Raw genomic sequence first — 18,261 nt, forward strand, 5'->3', positions numbered from 1 at the left:
CATTGAATCAGATGGCTCATTCATCACAAAGCCCACTGATATTGCAAACTACTTTAACTTCACTAGGGTATGTGTGACGCTAGCGTCAACAGCCAGTGAAACTGCAGGGCGCCAAATTCAAAGCAACAGAAATCCCATAATTAAAAATCCTCAAACATACAAGTATTGTACACCATTTTAAAGATACACTTGTTGTAAATCCAGCCACAGTGTCCGATTTCAAAAAGGCTTTACAACGAAAGCACACCAAACGATTATGTTAGGTCAGAGCCAAGTCACAGAAAAACACAGCCATTTTTCCAGACAAAGAGAGGAGTCACAATAAAAGCAGAAATAGAGATAAAATTAATCACTAACCTTTGATGATCTTCGTCAGATAATACTCATACGACTTCATGTTACACAATACATGTATGTTTTGTTCGTTAAAGTTCATAATTATATCCTAAAATCTCAGTTTACATTGGCGCGTTATGTTCAGTAGTTCCAAAACATCCGGTGATTTTGAAGAGAGCCACATCAATTTACAGAAATACTCATAATAAACATTGCTAAAAGATACAACTGTGATGCATGGAATTTTAGATCCACTTCTCCTTAACTTGTTTGGGATAGTGGGCAGCATTTTCACGTTTGGATGAAAAGCGTGCCCAGAGTAAACTGCCTGCTACTCAGGCCCAGTTGCTAATATATGCATATTAGATTTGGATAGAAAACACTCTGAAGTTTCTAAAACTGTTTGAATGATGTCTCAGAGTATAACATAACTCATATGGCCGTCGAAAACCTGAGAAAAATGCACCAGGAAGTGGGAAATCTGAGGTTTGTAGTTTTTCAACTCTTGGCCTATCGAATACACAGTGTCTATGGGGTCATATCACACTTCCTAAGGCTTCCACTAGACGTCAACAGTCTTTAGAACCTTGTTTGATGCTTCTACTGTGAAGTGGGGGCAAATGAGAGGGGATTGAGTAAGGTCTCTCCCAGAGTGCCACGAGCTGACCATGCGCATTCATTTGAAAGTTAGCTTGAGTTCCATTGCATTTCTGAAGACAAAGGAATTCTCCGGTTGGAACATTATTGAAGATTCATGTTAAAAACATCCTAAAGAGTGATTCTATTCTTCGTTTGACATGTTTCCAAGGACTGTAACGTAACTTTTTGACTTTTCGTCTGCTCCTAGTGACCGCGCGTCATGAATTTGGAATACTGGGCTAAACGCGCTAACAAAAAGGAGGTGTTTGGACTTAAATTATGAACTTTATCGAACAAATCAAACATTTATTGTGGAACTGGGATTCCTGGGAGTGCATTCTGATGAAGATCATCAAAGGTAAGTGAATATTTACAACGCTATTTCTGACTTCTGTTGACTCCAAAACATGGAGGATATCTGTATGGCTTGCTTTTGTGTCTGAGCGCTGTACTCAGATTATTGCATGGTGTGTTTTTAAAAAATCTGACACATATTCTAGCTTTTATGGCTGAGTAGCAAGAAGTTTAATTTGGGCACGCTTTTCATCCAAAAATCCGAATGCTGCCCCCTACCCTAGTGAAGTTAATGACTTTTCATTGATAAGATAAGAAAACCTAGGGATGACATAACTGCAACAAACTCTGACACTACACATCCAAGTATATCGGACCAAATTATGAAAGACAAGAATTGTAGTTTTGAATTCCGTAAAGTCAGTGTGGAAAAGGTGATAAAATTATTGTTGTCTATCAACAATGACAAGCCACTGGGGTCTGACAATCTGGATGGAAAATTACTGAGTATATGTCAAGAGAATTTTCAATCCCAATGATGTCAACTCAACAATCACTTAAGCTTTGACCAATTCCCCCGAGGTTGTAAAGCTCGAGTTAATAGAAGAATTTAGACAAAGTCTCAGTCTGCAATAGATCAATACTTTATTCAGAGAAAAAAAAAATGAGAACATTTTATAATTCCCATTTTATAATCCCCCCCCCCCCACACACACACACACACACACACACACACACACACACACACACACACACACACACACACACACACACACACACACACACACACACACACACACACACCAGTAGAAACTCTGACACTACACATCCAAGTGTATTGGACCAAATTATGAAATACAATAATTGTAGTTTTGAATTCCGTAAAGTCAGTGTGGAAAAGGTGATAAAACTCCACCGCTCTTTAGGTGGGCTGTATTTTTCCACAATACTAACACATAATCTCTCATTATCTTCTACAAGTCTAGCCATTCCTAACAGTTACTCCCCCTACCTAAATTGGGGAGTCCTCTTTCCTGTTATTTTGTTTCGGAGTTATCACATGTCGACAGTTCAGTTTGCCTTGAATGTCTCAACTCTACCCAGCTCATATTGCGAAATGTTAACACAATGATCTAGTCTTAACTTCACTAGGGTAGGGGGCAGCATTCTGAATTTTGGATGAAATGCTTCTCGGGCCCAGAAGACATGATATGCATATAACTGGTAGATTTGGATAGAAAACACTCTAAAGTTTCCAAACTGTTAAGAAAACTAACAACATATCAAATCAAACTTTATTTGTCACATGCGCCGAATACAACAAGTAATAATAATAAGAAATAATATGCAAGGCAGGTCCTACAGGCCCAAGTTTTGTAGCACCTTGACTACTGTTCAGTCGTGTGGTCAGGTTCCACAAAAAAAGGACATAGGAAAATTGCAATTGGCTCAGAACAAGGCAGCATGGCTAGCCCTTGGATGTACACAGAGAGCTAATATTAATAATATGCATGTCAAACTACTGGCACACAGCTCAGACACCCATGCATACCCCACTAGAAATGCCACAAGAGGTCTCTTCACAGTCCTCAAGTCAAGAACATACTATGAGAGGCACACAGTACTACATAGAGCCATGACTACATGGAACTTTATTCCACATCAAGTAACTGACGCAAGCAGTAAAATGAGTTTTAAAAAACAGATAAACACCTGATGGAACAGCGGGGACTGTGAAGCCACACAAACATTGGCACAGACACATGCATACATATATACACACACACACACACACACACACACACACACACACACACACACACACACACACATACACACATACATACATACATACATACATACATACATACATACATACATACATACATACACACACGATAACATACGCACTATACATACACATGGATTTAGTACTGCAGATATGTGGTGGTGGAGTAGGGGCCTGAGGGCACACAGAGTGTTGTGAAATTTTTGAATGTATTGTAATGTTTTAAAATTGTATAAACTGCCTTAATTTTGCTGGACTCTAGGAAGAGTATGGGAATCCATAATAAATTCAAATAAAAATACAAATGGGAGAGCATAATATCCTTTTCTCAATAGAGGGTGCTGTTTTCACTTTGTAAAAAAATCGTTCCCAAATTAAACTGCCTCGTACTCAATTCTTGCTCTTACAATATGCATATTATTATTACTATTGGATAGAAAACACTCTCTAGTTTCTAAAACCGTTTGAATTATATCTGTGAGTAAAACAGAACTCGAGTTGGAGCAATTTTCCTGTGAGGAAGTGAGAAGTCTGAAATAAGGCAGGCTGTTCTGAGGTCAGTTTATTAATTTGCATGTCTTCTATTGGTTGAGATGCACTGCATGCGCCTTCCCCTGGATGTCAGCAAATAGGGAGAATTGGAATGGAGTTGCTAGGCAGATCTGAGGACATATAAATTGGCTTGGAACGTGTGGTCCAGTCTTTTCAACTTTCGCCATGACGCAAGACAGACCTCAGGATGGCGTTCTAGAAAGCTCTCGTTATAGGAGTTAGATATATCCGGCTCTGATTTTATTCGATATAGGTGTTAACGACATCATAATATTGTTATTTTAAACCGAGTTATATCAGTTTATATCAGTATATTGCGATTTTCGGATATTTATTTGTGCTGAGTTATAGTGAGTTGGACACGTCTTAGCCACATGGCTAATGTTTACTGCTAATTCCAAAGTTGAAGGCGACAATCTACAACCGAGCAACGATTCCTCTGGACAAAGGACAACTTGCCCAAGATTCTGATGGGAGCTCATCAAAAAGTAAGAAGTATTTATGATGTTAATTCGTTGTTCTGTTGAAAAATGTAAATCTACTATTCCGCCATTAATTTCGGTGCGGTCTTGCTTTAACGCTTGCTGTATGTCGTGGTAACGTTAATTTTAAAAATCTAACACAGTGGTTGCATTAAGAACTAATGTATCTTTCATTTGCTGTCCAACCTGTATTTTTTAGTCAAGTTTATGATTAGTTACTGATTAGATTAGGTGCCTCTCCCAAGATTTCTCCCGACATTTTGTTTGCATTTTGGCTACTATTCATATTGTATAACCACGATTTGTACCGCTAAATATGCACATTTTCGAACAAACTCTATATGTATTGTGTAATATGATGTTATAGGACTGTCATCTGAAGAAGTTTGAGAAGGTTAGTGAAAAAATTAATATCTTTTGCTGGTTTATTCGTTATCGCTATTGTTGGCTTGAATCAATGCTGTTGTGTGGTTGGCTATTGTAGTAAGCTAATATAATGCTATATTGTGTTTTCGCTGTAAAACACTTAAAAAATCTGAAATATTGGCTGGATTCACAAGATCTTTGTCTTTCATTTGCTGTACGCTGTGTATTTTTCATAAATGTTTTATGATGAGTATTTAGGTAATTCACGTTGGTCTCTGTAGTTATTCTAGTTGCTTTGGTGAGAGTTGTGATGGTGGCTGCAATGTAAAACTATGATTTATACCTGAAATATGCACATTTTTCTAACAAAACATATGCTATACAATAAATATTACATTTACATTTACATTTAAGTCATTTAGCAGACGCTCTTATCCAGAGCGACTTACAAATTGGTGCATTCACCAAATATGTTATCAGACTGTCATCTGATGAAGTTGTTTCTTGGTTAATGACTATTTATATCTTTATTTGGTCAAAATTGTCATACATTTACATACATTTAAGTCATTTAGCAGACGCTCTTATCCAGAGCGACTTACAAATTGGTGCATTCACCTTATGACATCCAGTGGAACAGCCACTTTACAATAGTGCATCAGATCTTTTAAGGGGGGGGGGGGGGGGGGGGGGCAGAAGGATTGCTTTATCCTAGGTATTCCTTGAAGAGGTGGGGTTTCAGGTGTCTCCGGAAGGTGGTGATTGACTCCGCTGTCCTGGCGTCGTGAGGGAGTTTGTTCCACCATTGGGGTGCCAGAGCAGCGAACAGTTTTGACTGGGCTGAGCGGGAACTGTACTTCCTCAGTGGTAGGGAGGCGAGCAGGCCAGAGGTGGATGAACGCAGTGCCCTTGTTTGGGTGTAGGGCCTGATCAGAGCCTGAAGGTACTGAGGTGCCGTTCCCCTCACAGCTCCGTAGGCAAGCACCATGGTCTTGTAGCGGATGCGAGCTTCAACTGGAAGCCAGTGGAGAGAGCGGAGGAGCGGGGTGACGTGAGAGAACTTGGGAAGGTTGAACACCAGACGGGCTGCGGCGTTCTGGATGAGTTGTAGGGGTTTAATGGCACAGGCAGGGAGCCCAGCCAGCAGCGAGTTGCAGTAATCCAGACGGGAGATGACAAGTGCCTGGATTAGGACCTGCGCCGCTTCCTGTGTGAGGCAGGGTCGTACTCTGCGGATGTTGTAGAGCATGAACCTACAGGAACGGGCCACCGCCTTGATGTTGGTGGAGAACGACAGGGTGTTGTCCAGGATCACGCCAAGGTTCTTAGCGCTCTGGGAGGAGGACACAATGGAGTTGTCAACCGTGATGGCGAGATCATGGAACGGACAGTCCTTCCCCGGGAGGAAGAGCAGCTCCGTCTTGCCGAGGTTCAGCTTGAGGTGGTGATCCGTCATCCACACTGATATGTCTGCCAGACATGCAGAGATGCGATTCGCCACCTGGTCATCAGAAGGGGGAAAGGAGAAGATTAATTGTGTGTCGTCTGCATAGCAATGATAGGAGAGACCATGTGAGGTTATGACAGAGCCAAGTGACTTGGTGTATAGCGAGAATAGGAGAGGGCCTAGAACAGAGCCCTGGGGGACACCAGTGGTGAGAGCGCGTGGTGAGGAGACAGATTCTCGCCACGCCACCTGGTAGGAGCGACCTGTCAGGTAGGACGCAATCCAAGCGTGGGCCGCGCCGGAGATGCCCAACTCGGAGAGGGTGGAGAGGAGGATCTGATGGTTCACAGTATCGAAGGCAGCCGATAGGTCTAGAAGGATGAGAGCAGAGGAGAGAGAGTTAGCTTTAGCAGTGCGGAGCGGTCATAGCTACCTATGCAGGAAAAAAATGGCGGAGAAAAAAAAGTTGTGTCTTTTGCTATCGTGGTTAGCTAATAGAAATACATATTGTGTCTTCCCTGTAAAACATTTTAAAAATCAGAAATGATGGCTGGATTCACAAGATGTGTATCTTTCATCTGGTGTCTTGGACTTGTGATTTAATGATATTTAGATGCTAGTATTTACTTGTGACGCTATGCTAGGCTATGCTAGTCAGCTTTTTTATTGATCGGGGTGCTCCCGGATCCGGGATTGTGATGAAGTAGAAGATATACAAGGACATTCTCAAAGCTACTAATGAGAACCTTGACAACCGTGCACCTAACCGGTGGGGATTCCGGTGGGGTGCCCCCACCAAGGCAGTGGCAGTGCTGGCTGCAGTAACCCATGGGGTGGGGGTCACACTCTGACATTGAGAGAGGGGGAATATTATTGTGGCCCTGGTGGCACAAAATAATAAAAGGTCTAACTGCACAGAGATGCTTGGGGAAATGGTCACAACGGGGACCAGCATGTTGTTAATTGTGGAAATGAAGATAAAATAAACAGTACCAGTCAAAAGTTTGGACACACCTACTAATTCAAGTTTTTTTTCTTCATTTTTACCATTTGCTACACTGTAGAATAATAGTGAAGACATCTAAACTATGAAATAACACATATGGAATCATGTAGTTGTCACGTTCCTGACCTATTTATGTTAGTTGTTATGTGTGTTAGTTGGTCAGGACGTGAGGTTGGGTGGGCATTCTATGTTTTCTGTTTCTGTGTTGGTTTTGGGTTGCCTGGTATGGCTCTTAATTAGAGGCAGGTGTTTGGCGTTCCTCTAATTAAGAGTCATATTTAGGTAGGCGTTGTCACAGTGTTCGTTGTGGGTGATTGTCTCCTGTGTCAGTATGTATGTTCGTGCCACACGGGACTGTAGCGTTTGTTTGTTTCGTTTCGTTTCGATGTCGTCTGTTTCCTGTACGTAAGTTTATGTTTAGTTATGTAAGTTTATGTTCAGGTTTCGTCAACGTCGTTTTCTTGTTTTGTAGTTTTGAAAGTGTTTTGTTTCGTTTCGTGTTGCCATCGTATTCATAATAAAGATGGCTTATTTCCCAAATGCTGCGTTTTGGTCTGAAGATCCTTCTCTCCTCACCTCATCCGAGGATGAGGAGAGCGACAGCCGTTACAGAATCACCCACCCCACCAAGACCAAGCGGCAAGGGAAAACTAAACGGAGTAAGGGACAGGAGAGAAAGGAGCAATGGACATGGGACGATGTTTTGGACGGAAAGGGTTGCTACACTTGGGAGGAGATCCTGGCTGGGAGGGATCGCCTCCCATGGGAACAGGTGGAGGCACTGAGGAGAGCAGAGGCTACCGGGGAGAGGAACCGGAGCTATGAGGGAACGCGTCTGGCACGGAAGCCAAAAACGCCCGTAAGTAATTCCCAAAAATTTCTTGGGGGGGGGCTAGGAGGTAGTGGGCCAAGGGCAGGTAGGAGACCTGCGCCCACTTCTCAGGCTTACCGTGGAGAGCGGGAGTACGGGCAGGCGCCGTGTTACGCAGTAGAGCGCACGGTGTCTCCTGTACGAGTGCATAGCCCAGTGCGGGTTATTCCACCTCCCCGCACTGGCAGGGCTAGATTGGGTATTGAGCCAGGTGTCATGAGGCCGGCTCAACGCGTCTGGTCTCCAGTGCGTCTCCTCGGGCCGGCATACATGGCACCTGCCTTACGCATGGTTTCCCCGGTTCGCCTACATAGGCCGGTGCGGGTTATTCCACCTCCCCGCACTGGTCGGGCAACCGGGAGCATTCAACCAGGTAAGGTTGGGCAGGCTCAATGCTCAAGAGTGCCAGTACGTCTCCACGGTCCGGTATTTCCGGCACCACCTCCCCGCCCCAGCCTAGTACCTACAGTGTCTACACTACGCACTAGGCTACCAGTGCGTATCCTGAGCCCTGTTCCTCCTCCACGCACTCTCCCTGTAGTGCGTGTATCAAGCCCGGTGCCTCCAGTTCCGGCCCCACGCACTAAGCTACCAGTGCGTCTCCAGAGCCCTGTACAAACTGTATCTTCTCCCCCTACTAATCCTGATGTGCTTGTCCTCAGCCCGGCGTCACCAGTGCCGGTACCACGCATCAGTTATAGAGTGGGCTTTGAGAATACAGTGTGCCCTGTCCCTGCTCCCCGCACTAGTAGGAAGGTGCTTATCCTTAGCCCGGTGCCTCCAGTTCCGGCACCACGCACCAGGTCTACAGTGCACCGTATCCGGCCAGAGCCATCCGTCTCCCCAGCGCCATCTGAGCCATCCGTCTCCCCAGCGCCATCTGAGCCATCCGTCTCCCCAGCGCCATCTGAGCCATCCGTCTCCCCAGCGCCGTCTGAGCCATCCGTCTGCCAGGAGCCTGCAAAGCCGCCCGTCTGCCATGAGCCTGCAAAGCCGCTCGTCTGCCATGAGCCTACAGAGCCGTCAGCCAGACAGGAGCCGCTAGAGCCGTCAGCCAGACAGGAGCCGCTAGAGCCGTCAGCCAGACAGGATCTGCCAGAGCCGCCAACCAGACAGGATCTGCCAGAGCCGCCAACCAGACAGGATCTGCCAGAGCCGCCAGCGAGCCATGAGCAGCCAGAGCCGTCAGAGAGCCATGAGCAGCCAGAGCCGTCAGAGAGCCATGAGCAGCCAGAGCCGTCAGAGAGCCATGAGCAGCCAGAGCCGTCAGAGAGCCATGAGCAGCCAGAGCCGTCAGAGAGCCATGAGCAGCCAGAGCCGTCAGAGCGCCATGAGCAGCCAGAGCCGTCAGAGCGCCATGAGCGTCGAGAGCCGTCAGAGCGCCATGAGCGTCGAGAGCCGTCAGCCTGCCATGAGCGTCGAGAGCCGTCAGCCTGCCATGAGCGTCGAGAGCCGTCAGCCTGCCATGAGCGTCGAGAGCCGTCATCCTGCCATGAGCGTCGAGAGCCGTCAGCCTGCCATGAGCGTCGAGAGCCGTCAGCCTGCCATGAGCGTCGAGAGCCGTCAGCCTGCCATGAGCGTCGAGAGCCGTCAGCCAGCCATGAGCGTCGAGATTCGTCAGTCAGCCATGAGCTGCCCTTCAGCCTGAAAAGGCTAGATACCCAGAACTGCCCATCAGTCCAGAGCTGTCTCTCTGTCCGGAGCTGCCTTTCAGTCCGGAGTTGCCCCTCTATCCTGATCTCCCTCTCTATCTTGATCTACCTCTATATTCTTATCTATCCCTCGGTCTTGATTTATCTCTCTGTCCCGGTGTTGTCCTTATTAGGTATGTTATTAAGAGGATTTTGTGGGGGAAAAAAGAGGGTGGACATTCTTGGAGGGAGGAAGCTAGGATGGATTATGGTGGGGTGGGAACCGCGCCCGGAGCCTGAGCCACCACCGTGGTTAGATGCCCACCCAGACCCTCCCCTAGACTTTGTGCTGGTGCGTCCGGAGTTCGCACCTTGTGGGGGGGGTAATGTCACGTTCCTGACCTATTTATGTTAGTTGTTATGTGTGTTAGTTGGTCAGGACGTGAGGTTGGGTGGGCATTCTATGTTTTCTGTTTCTGTGTTGGTTTTGGGTTGCCTGGTATGGCTCTTAATTAGAGGCAGGTGTTTGGCGTTCCTCTAATTAAGAGTCATATTTAGGTAGGCGTTGTCACAGTGTTCGTTGTGGGTGATTGTCTCCTGTGTCAGTATGTATGTTCGTGCCACACGGGACTGTAGCGTTTGTTTGTTTCGTTTCGTTTCGATGTCGTCTGTTTCCTGTACGTAAGTTTATGTTTAGTTATGTAAGTTTATGTTCAGGTTTCGTCAACGTCGTTTTCTTGTTTTGTAGTTTTGAAAGTGTTTTGTTTCGTTTCGTGTTGCCATCGTATTCATAATAAAGATGGCTTATTTCCCAAATGCTGCGTTTTGGTCTGAAGATCCTTCTCTCCTCACCTCATCCGAGGATGAGGAGAGCGACAGCCGTTACAGTAGTACACAAAAAAGTGTCAAACAAATTCATCAAAGTAGCCACCCTTTGCCTTGATGAAAGCTTTTCACACTCTTGGCATTCTCTCAACCATCTTCACCTTGAATGATTTTCCAACAGTCTTGAAGGAGTTCCCACATGTGCTGAGCACTTGTTGGCTGCTTTTCTTTCACTCTGCGGTCCAACTCATCCCAAACCATCTCATTTGGGCTGAGGTTGGGTGATTGTGGAGGCCAGGTCATCTGATGCAGCACTTCATCACTCTCCTAAATAAATCACTGACAGTGTCACCAGCAAAGCACCCCCACACCATCACACCTCCTCATCCATGCTTCACGGTGGGAACCACACATGCAGACATCACACATTCATCAGATTTGGACTCATCAGACCAAAGAACAGATTTCCACCGGTCTAATGTCCATTGCTCATGTTTCATGTCCCAAGCAAGTCTCTTCTTCTTATTTGTGTCATTTAGTAGTGGTTTCTTCGCAGCAATTCAACCACGAAGACCTGATTCACGCAGTCTCCTCTGAACAGTTGTTGTTGAGATGTGTCTGTTGAACTCTGTGAAGCATTTATTTGGGCTGAAATCTGAGGTGCGGTTACCTCTAACTTATCCGGTGCAGCAGAGGTAACTCTGGGTCTTCCTTTCCTGTGGCGGTCCTCATGAGAGCCAGTTTCATTATAGTGCTTGATGGTTTTTGCGACTGCACTTGAAGAAACTTTCAAAGTTCTTGACATTTTCCGGATTGACTGACCTATATGTCTTAAAGTAATAATGGACTGTCGTTTCTCTTTGTTTATTTGTGCTGTTCTTGCCATAATATAGACTTCGTCTTTTACCAAATAGGGCTATCTTTTGTATACCACCTCTATCATGTCACAACACAACTGAAGGTACACCTGTTAATTGATATGCATTCCAGGTGACTACAGTACCTCATGAAGATGGTTAAGAGAATGCCAAAAGTGTGCAAAGCTGTTATCAAGGCAAAGGGTGGCTACTTTGAACAATAAGAAATATATTTTGATTTGTTTTTACACTTTTTTTGGTTACTATATGATTCCATATGTGTTATTTCATAGTTTCAATGTCTTCACTGTCCTTCTACAATGTAGAAAATAGTAAAACTAAAGAAAAACACTGTAATGAGTAGTTTTGTCCAAACTTTGACCGGTACTGTATGTGAATATATTTACAAAAAATATATGTGGGGGATTGAAAATAATGCAGACAATTACATTGACTATAATCTATCTGCAACATAAAAATCTGATCTACCAACCCCCAAAAAAGAATCTGTTGGACAACATTTTCCAGGTTCTAATAATCATAATCATTTGGTTATTATGTGCTAAAAGAGAAAGTATTTCCTTGTTACTGAAGCCAATTGTCAAATATATTTTCACCAGGTCATCAAACTGCCGGCATTTCAACGGTGTCGTGAACAGCAACAGGGAGCCAGAGAGACGTGCGGTTAACCAGATACACTAGTTTAATCTTGAAATACTAAGTGTGACTTTATATTCAAAATGTTGACTTTATTCTCGAAATAAAATGTCTAGTTCATTCTCGAAATATTGCCACTTTTTTAACCTCGTAAAAAAAAAAAAACTCTACCCCGGATCCGGGAGCACCCCCCCCCCCCCCCCCCCCCACACTGATTAGCATCGCTAGCATAGCGTCACAATTAAACAGTAGCATCTAAATATCATTAAATCACAAGTCCAAGACACCTAATGAAAGATACAGATCCTGTGAATAAAGACACCATTTCAGATTTTTAAAATGTTTTACAGGGAAGACACAATATGTAAATCTATTAGCTAAACACGTTAGCAAAAATCACCATTTTTCTTGTCCACCATTGTCTCTCAACACCAGTAGCTATCACCAATTCGGCTAAACTAAGATATTGATAGCCACTAACCAAGAAAAAACCTCATCAGATGACAGTCTGATAACATATTTATGGTATAGGATAGGTTTTGTTAGAAAAATGTGCATATTTCAGGTAGATATCATAGTTTACAATTGCACCCACCATCACAACTGACTAGAATAAATACATAGAGCAACGTGTATTACCTAATTACTATTCATCAAACATTTCGTAAAAATACACAGCATACACTAATCGAAAGACACAGATCCTGTGAATACAGACAATATTTCAGATTTTCTAAGTGTCTTACAGCGAAAACACAATAAATCGTTATATTAGCATACCACATGTGCAAACATTACCAGAGCATTGATTCTAGCCAAAGAGAGCGATAACGTAATCATCGCCAAAATATATTAATTTTTTCACTAACCTTCTCAGAATTCTTCAGATGACACTCCTGTAACATCATATTACAACATACATAGAGAGTTTGTTCGAAAATGTGCATATTTAGCCACCAAAATCATGGTTAGACAATGACAAAAGTAGGTCAGCTGGTCAGAAAATGTCGTGCATCATATTAGACAGTGATCTAGTCTTATACATAAATACTCATAAACTTGACTAAAAAATACAGGGTGGACAGCGATTGATAGACAATTTAATTCTTAGTACAATCGCGGAATTACATTTTTTAAATTATCCTTACTTTTCAATACAGGTTGCGCCAAGCGAAGCTATAGCAAACATAATGGCAGCATAAGCGTGTAACATATTTCGACAGAAACACGATTTATCATCATAAATTGTTCTTACTATGAGCTGTTCTCCCATCAGATTCTTGGGCAATGAATCCTTTCTTGGGTCTAATCTTCTTTTGGTCGAAAGATGTCCACTTGTCCGTCGAAATGCTCACTAACGTACGACCGGGACCCCGAAACGTGCCCGAAGCTTCAAAGTCTATTACAAAGCAATGCCTCAAAATCGCACTAAACGGATATAAATTGCTACAAAACGGTTTAAATTAACTACATTATGATGTTTCTAACACCTACAACGAGTAAAAACATGACCGACGCTATATTACTGGCTAAACCAAGACTTGGAAAAAGGCCAGTCAGATATCCTTCTTGCGTTGAGCGCAGACTCCAAAGGAATCCTACTTCCGGTCTTTGGTCATTTATAGAGCCTGTGATTGCGCAATAGACTCCATTCAAATTGTCACCACTTACTGACATCTAGAGGAAGGCGTGGGCAGTGTTTGTATCTCATAGGATTAACAGAGACTTTTAAAACTGATCTGGAACCAGAGGCCAAGATGTCTAAATCTCACACACTGGGAGGAAAAGTGCTGTAGAATGAGTTCTGTTTCACTCAGAGACATAATTCAAACGTCTATAGAAACTAGAGAGTGTTTTCTATCCAATAATAACAATAATATGCATATTGTACGAGCAAGAATTGAGTACTAGGCAGTTTAATCTGTAGAGACAATTATGCTCATTTGAAACAGCACCCCCTATAGTTGCAAGAAGTACCATCATGCAAGACAAATCTAAAATACAAGTACCACCACCGTTTGCCGTTTATTTTTTTCTCTTGAAATGGCCCTAATAATCTTCCGTAGCTTCAACACAATTTATCATGGTTTTAATTTCGATGTATTACATGTGTGAATTTCATTGTGTTTAAATGCAATTGTCCTGCAACCAATCTTTACCTCAGACCTGCACTTTGTGGACCTCCACCGGACAGACCTTATCCAGAGAGTGTGCCTGGTGAAGCCCATATTGGATAAAATCCTGGACAAGAGAGTTATCACTGATGAGGGCTACAATACAGTAATGGCCAAACGCACCACACAGGACCAGATGAGGGAACTGTACATGGGACCTCTGAGGGCAAGTGGCACCAGAGGGAAACATATTTTCTATGAGATCCTGAAGGAGCTGGAGCCACTGCTAATCAAAGAGCTGGAGGGTGAATAAGGAGCTAGAATGGTGAATGGGGGGCATTTTAAGTTTGTTTTAGGGGAAAAGGGCATAAATGATGTCAGTTATGCTTTGTTTTATTACGTTGTGTTTACAAGAAAACACAACATAAGAGGAGTATAGCATCATTCTTTTATCATTCTTATTTTTCTACATGTAAATATTAGTAGCCAGCAGAACAGCAATGCAGTGTTTTAGCCTAGAGGCTTTGTCAAAGATATAACATTTGATAACAGTTGGGTTGGAATTGAATTTCCTCTGCAAATATAACATTTGCTCAACCGGTTCACCTAGACGCTCTGGATTATTTACAGACAAGAAAATATATTAAGGAAATATATTATGAACATGGAAAATATATAATATAACGATGATGCAAACAATGAAATTATTTCATTTGGGCTATTTTATAAATGACAAGTTAGTGAGGGTAAGGAATACCAGTGATGTAAATAAATATATGAAGATAAAACTTCGTAAAGCTTAATGTACCTGCCTAATGAAACATTTTAGAGTGATGAATGATTTGTGACATCATTTTCACAACACGGGTATTAGAATATGTATTGGAATAAATACCTACCAACAGATGTGTCTTTTGTACTGATTTAAATGATTTTGTCATTGTGCTAAAATAAATATAAATTCTAGCCCATGTGGCTCAGTTGGTAGAGCATGGTGCTTGCAACGGCAAGCTCGTGGGTTCAATTCCTACAGGGGAACAGTACAAAAAAAGCATTAAGCACAAAAAGGTTGCGCACTCACTGTAAGTCACTCTGGATAAGAGTGTCTGCTTAATGATTAAAATGTAAATATTTATATTTGCTAAAATATTCGATGTTTTGAGTGATCGGCAAAAATTTCAGGCATCCAATACAGATAAAAACCTGTTACTTCTCAATAAGATATACACTACATGTATGTGGACACCTGCTCGTCAAACATCTCATTCCAAAATCATGGGCATTAATATGGAGTTGGTCCCCCCTTTGCTGCTATAACAGCCTCCACTCTTCTGGGAAGGCTTTCTACTAGAGGTTGGAACATTACTGCTGGGACTTGCTTCCATTCAGCCACAAGAGCATTAGTGAGGTCGGCTATGATGTTGGGCGATTAGGCCTGGCTTGCAGTCGGCGTCCCAAATTATCCCTAAGGTGTTCGATGGGGATAAGGTCAGGGCTATGTGCAGGCCAGTCAAGTTCGTCCACACCGATCTTGACAAACCATTTCTGTAGAGACCTCACTTTGCGCACAGGGGAATTGTCATACTGAACCAGGAAAGGGCCTTCCCTGTTGCCACAGAGTTGGAAGCACAGAATCATCAAGAATGTTATTGTATGCTGTAGCGTTAAATGTCTTTTCAAGGGAACTAGCCAGAACCATGAAAAACAGCCCTAGACCATTATTCATCCTCCACGGAACTATACAGTTGGCACTATGCATTGGGGCAGGTAGCATTTTCCTGGCATCCGTCAAACCCAGATTCGTTCGACGGACTGCCAGATGGTTAGATGTAGAAGCGTTCACTCCAGAGAATGCGTTTCCACTGCTCCAGATTCCAATGGCGATGAGCTTTAAACCACTCCAGCCAACGCTTGGCATTGCACATGGTGATCTTTGGCTTGTGTACTGTTGCTCGGCCATGGAAACCCATTTCATGAAGCTCCCGAAGAACAGTTCTTGTGCTGACTTTCCATTCTGTGAGCTTGTGTGGCCTACCACTTCGCGGCTGATCCGTTGTTGCTCCTATGTTTCCACTTCACAATAACAGCACTTACAGTTGACCGGGGCAGCGCTAGCACTACATAAATTTTACAAACTGATGGTGCCACGTTGAAAGTCACTGAGCGCCTCAATAAGGCCATTCTACCGCCAATGTTTCCTATGGAGATTGCACGGCATTGTGCTCGATTTTATATAATCCAGCTATGGGTGTGGCTGAAATAACAAAATCCCCTAATTTGAAGAGGTGTCCACATACTTTTATACATACAGCGCATTTGGAAAGTATTCAGACGTCTACATTTTCTTACGTTACAGCCTTACACTAAAAGGTATTAAATATTTACCCCTCCTCATCAATCTACACACAATACCCCATAATGACAAAGAAAAAACAGGTTTATATACATTTTTACAAATGTATTGAAAAAAAAACTGAGATATCACATTTACATAACTATTCAGACCCTTTACTCAGTACTTTGTTGAAGCACCTTTGGCAGTGATTACAGCCTTGAGTCTTCTTGGGTGTGATGCTACAAGCTTGGCACACCTGCATTTGGGGAGTTTCTCACATTCTTTTCTGCAGATCCTCTCAAGCTCTGTCAGGTTGGATGTGGATCATTGCTACACTGGTATTTTCTAGTCTCTCCAGAGATGTTAAATCGGGTTCAAGTCTGGGCTCTGGCTGAGCCACTCAAGGACATTCAGAGACTTGTCCCGAAGCCACTCCTGTGTTGTCTTGGCTGTGTGCTTAGGGTTGTTGTCCTTTTGGAAGGTGGACCTTCGCCACAGTCTGAGGTCCTGAGCACTCTGGATCAGGTTTTCATCAAGGATCTCTCTGTACTTTGCACCGTTCATCTAGCATTGATGCTGACTAGTCTCCCAGTCCCTGCCGCTGAAAAACATCCCACAGAATGATGCTGTCACCACCATGCTTCACCATAGGGATGGTGCAAGGTTTCCTCCAGACATGACGCTTGTCATTCAGGCCAAAGAGTTCAATCTTGGTTTCATCAGACCAGAGAATCTTGTTTCTCATGGTCTGAGACTGTTTAGGTGGCTTTTGGCAAACTCCAAGCTGGCTGTGATGTACCTTTTACTGAGGAATGGCTTTCATCTGGCCACTCTACCATAAAGGCCCTATTGGTGGAGTGCTGCAGAGATGGTTGTCCTTCTGGAAGGTTCTCTCATATCCACTAGAGTTCTGTCAGAGTGACCATCGGGTTCTTGGTCATCTCCCTGACCAAGACCCTTCTCCCCCGATTGCTCTGTTTGGCCGGTGGCCATCTCTAGTAGGAGTCTTGGTGCTTCCAAACTTCTTCCATTTAAGAATAATGGAGGCCACTGTGTTCTTGGGGACCTTCAATATTGCAGAATTTTTTTGGTACCCTTCCCCAGATCTGTGCCTCGACACAATCCTGTCTCGGAGCTCTATGGACAATTCCTTCGACCTCATGGCTTGGTTTTTGGCCTGACATGCATTGTCAACTGTAGGACCTTATATAGACAGGTGTGTGCCTTTCCAAATCATGTCCATTTAATTGAATTTACCACAGGTGGACTCCAATCAAGTAATAGACACATCTCAAGAATAATCAATGGAAACAGGATGCACCTGAGCTCAATTTCGAGTCTCATAGCAAAGGGTCTTAATAGTTAATGTAAATAAGTAAATTATATTATTTTTAATAAATGTGCAAAGATTTCTAAAAACCTGTTTTCGCTTTTTCATTATGGGGTATTGTGTGTAGATTGCTGAATATTTTTTTATTTTATCCATTTTAGAATAAGGCTGTAACGTAACAAAATGTGGAAAAAGTGAAGGGGTCTGAAAACTTTCCGAAGGCACTGTATACCAAACATAAGCATTGAACTGCTTTGTAATGCAGCTACACATGGAAGTTGCATATATTTTCTGTCTGTTTTGAATATCCTGTTTCAAAATTAAATCCCAGACTGAGACTGACTTTATTGAGCCACAATATAATAGGTGTCCAAAGTCCAAAATTTTGCCAACATGTGGTACCTTGCGTAAACCACAACACATTTCCATGGTAACAAACTGTTACGGGATTCTTGTGTTTAATGACTAAAATATGTATACATTTGATTTAGAATTATAACTAAACAGAATACTACTATGTTACTGTATGGATGAATGAATCTTATTATAATCATAATGCTGAATATAATTGTCACGTTCCTGACCTGTTTTCTGTTAGTTTGTGTATGTGTTAGCTGGTCAGGACGTGAGTTTGGGTGGGCAGTCTATGTTTTCTGTTTCTATGTTGGTTTAAGGGTGACCTGATATGGCTCTCAATTAGAGGCAGGTGGTTTTCATTTCCTCTGATTGA

The 18,261-nt window shown here is 43.1% G+C and overlaps 1 protein-coding gene across 1 annotated transcript in view; it reads left to right on the forward strand.

Annotated features, from left to right (window-relative positions):
* The window catches only part of LOC129835673 (sterile alpha motif domain-containing protein 9-like), a 47,675-nt gene extending 32,905 nt beyond the window's left edge, over positions 1 to 14,770 (forward strand). Inside the window, exon 10 of the mRNA XM_055901391.1 lies at positions 13,917 to 14,770. Coding sequence (XP_055757366.1) covers positions 13,917 to 14,179 — 263 coding nt within the window. The 3' untranslated portion in view covers positions 14,180 to 14,770. The remainder of the gene's footprint in view (positions 1 to 13,916) is intronic.
* The last annotated feature ends 3,491 nt before the right edge of the window (positions 14,771 to 18,261 follow it).

Source organism: Salvelinus fontinalis, chromosome 36, assembly GCF_029448725.1.
Source record: "Salvelinus fontinalis isolate EN_2023a chromosome 36, ASM2944872v1, whole genome shotgun sequence".
Taxonomy (NCBI): Eukaryota; Metazoa; Chordata; class Actinopteri; order Salmoniformes; family Salmonidae; genus Salvelinus; species Salvelinus fontinalis.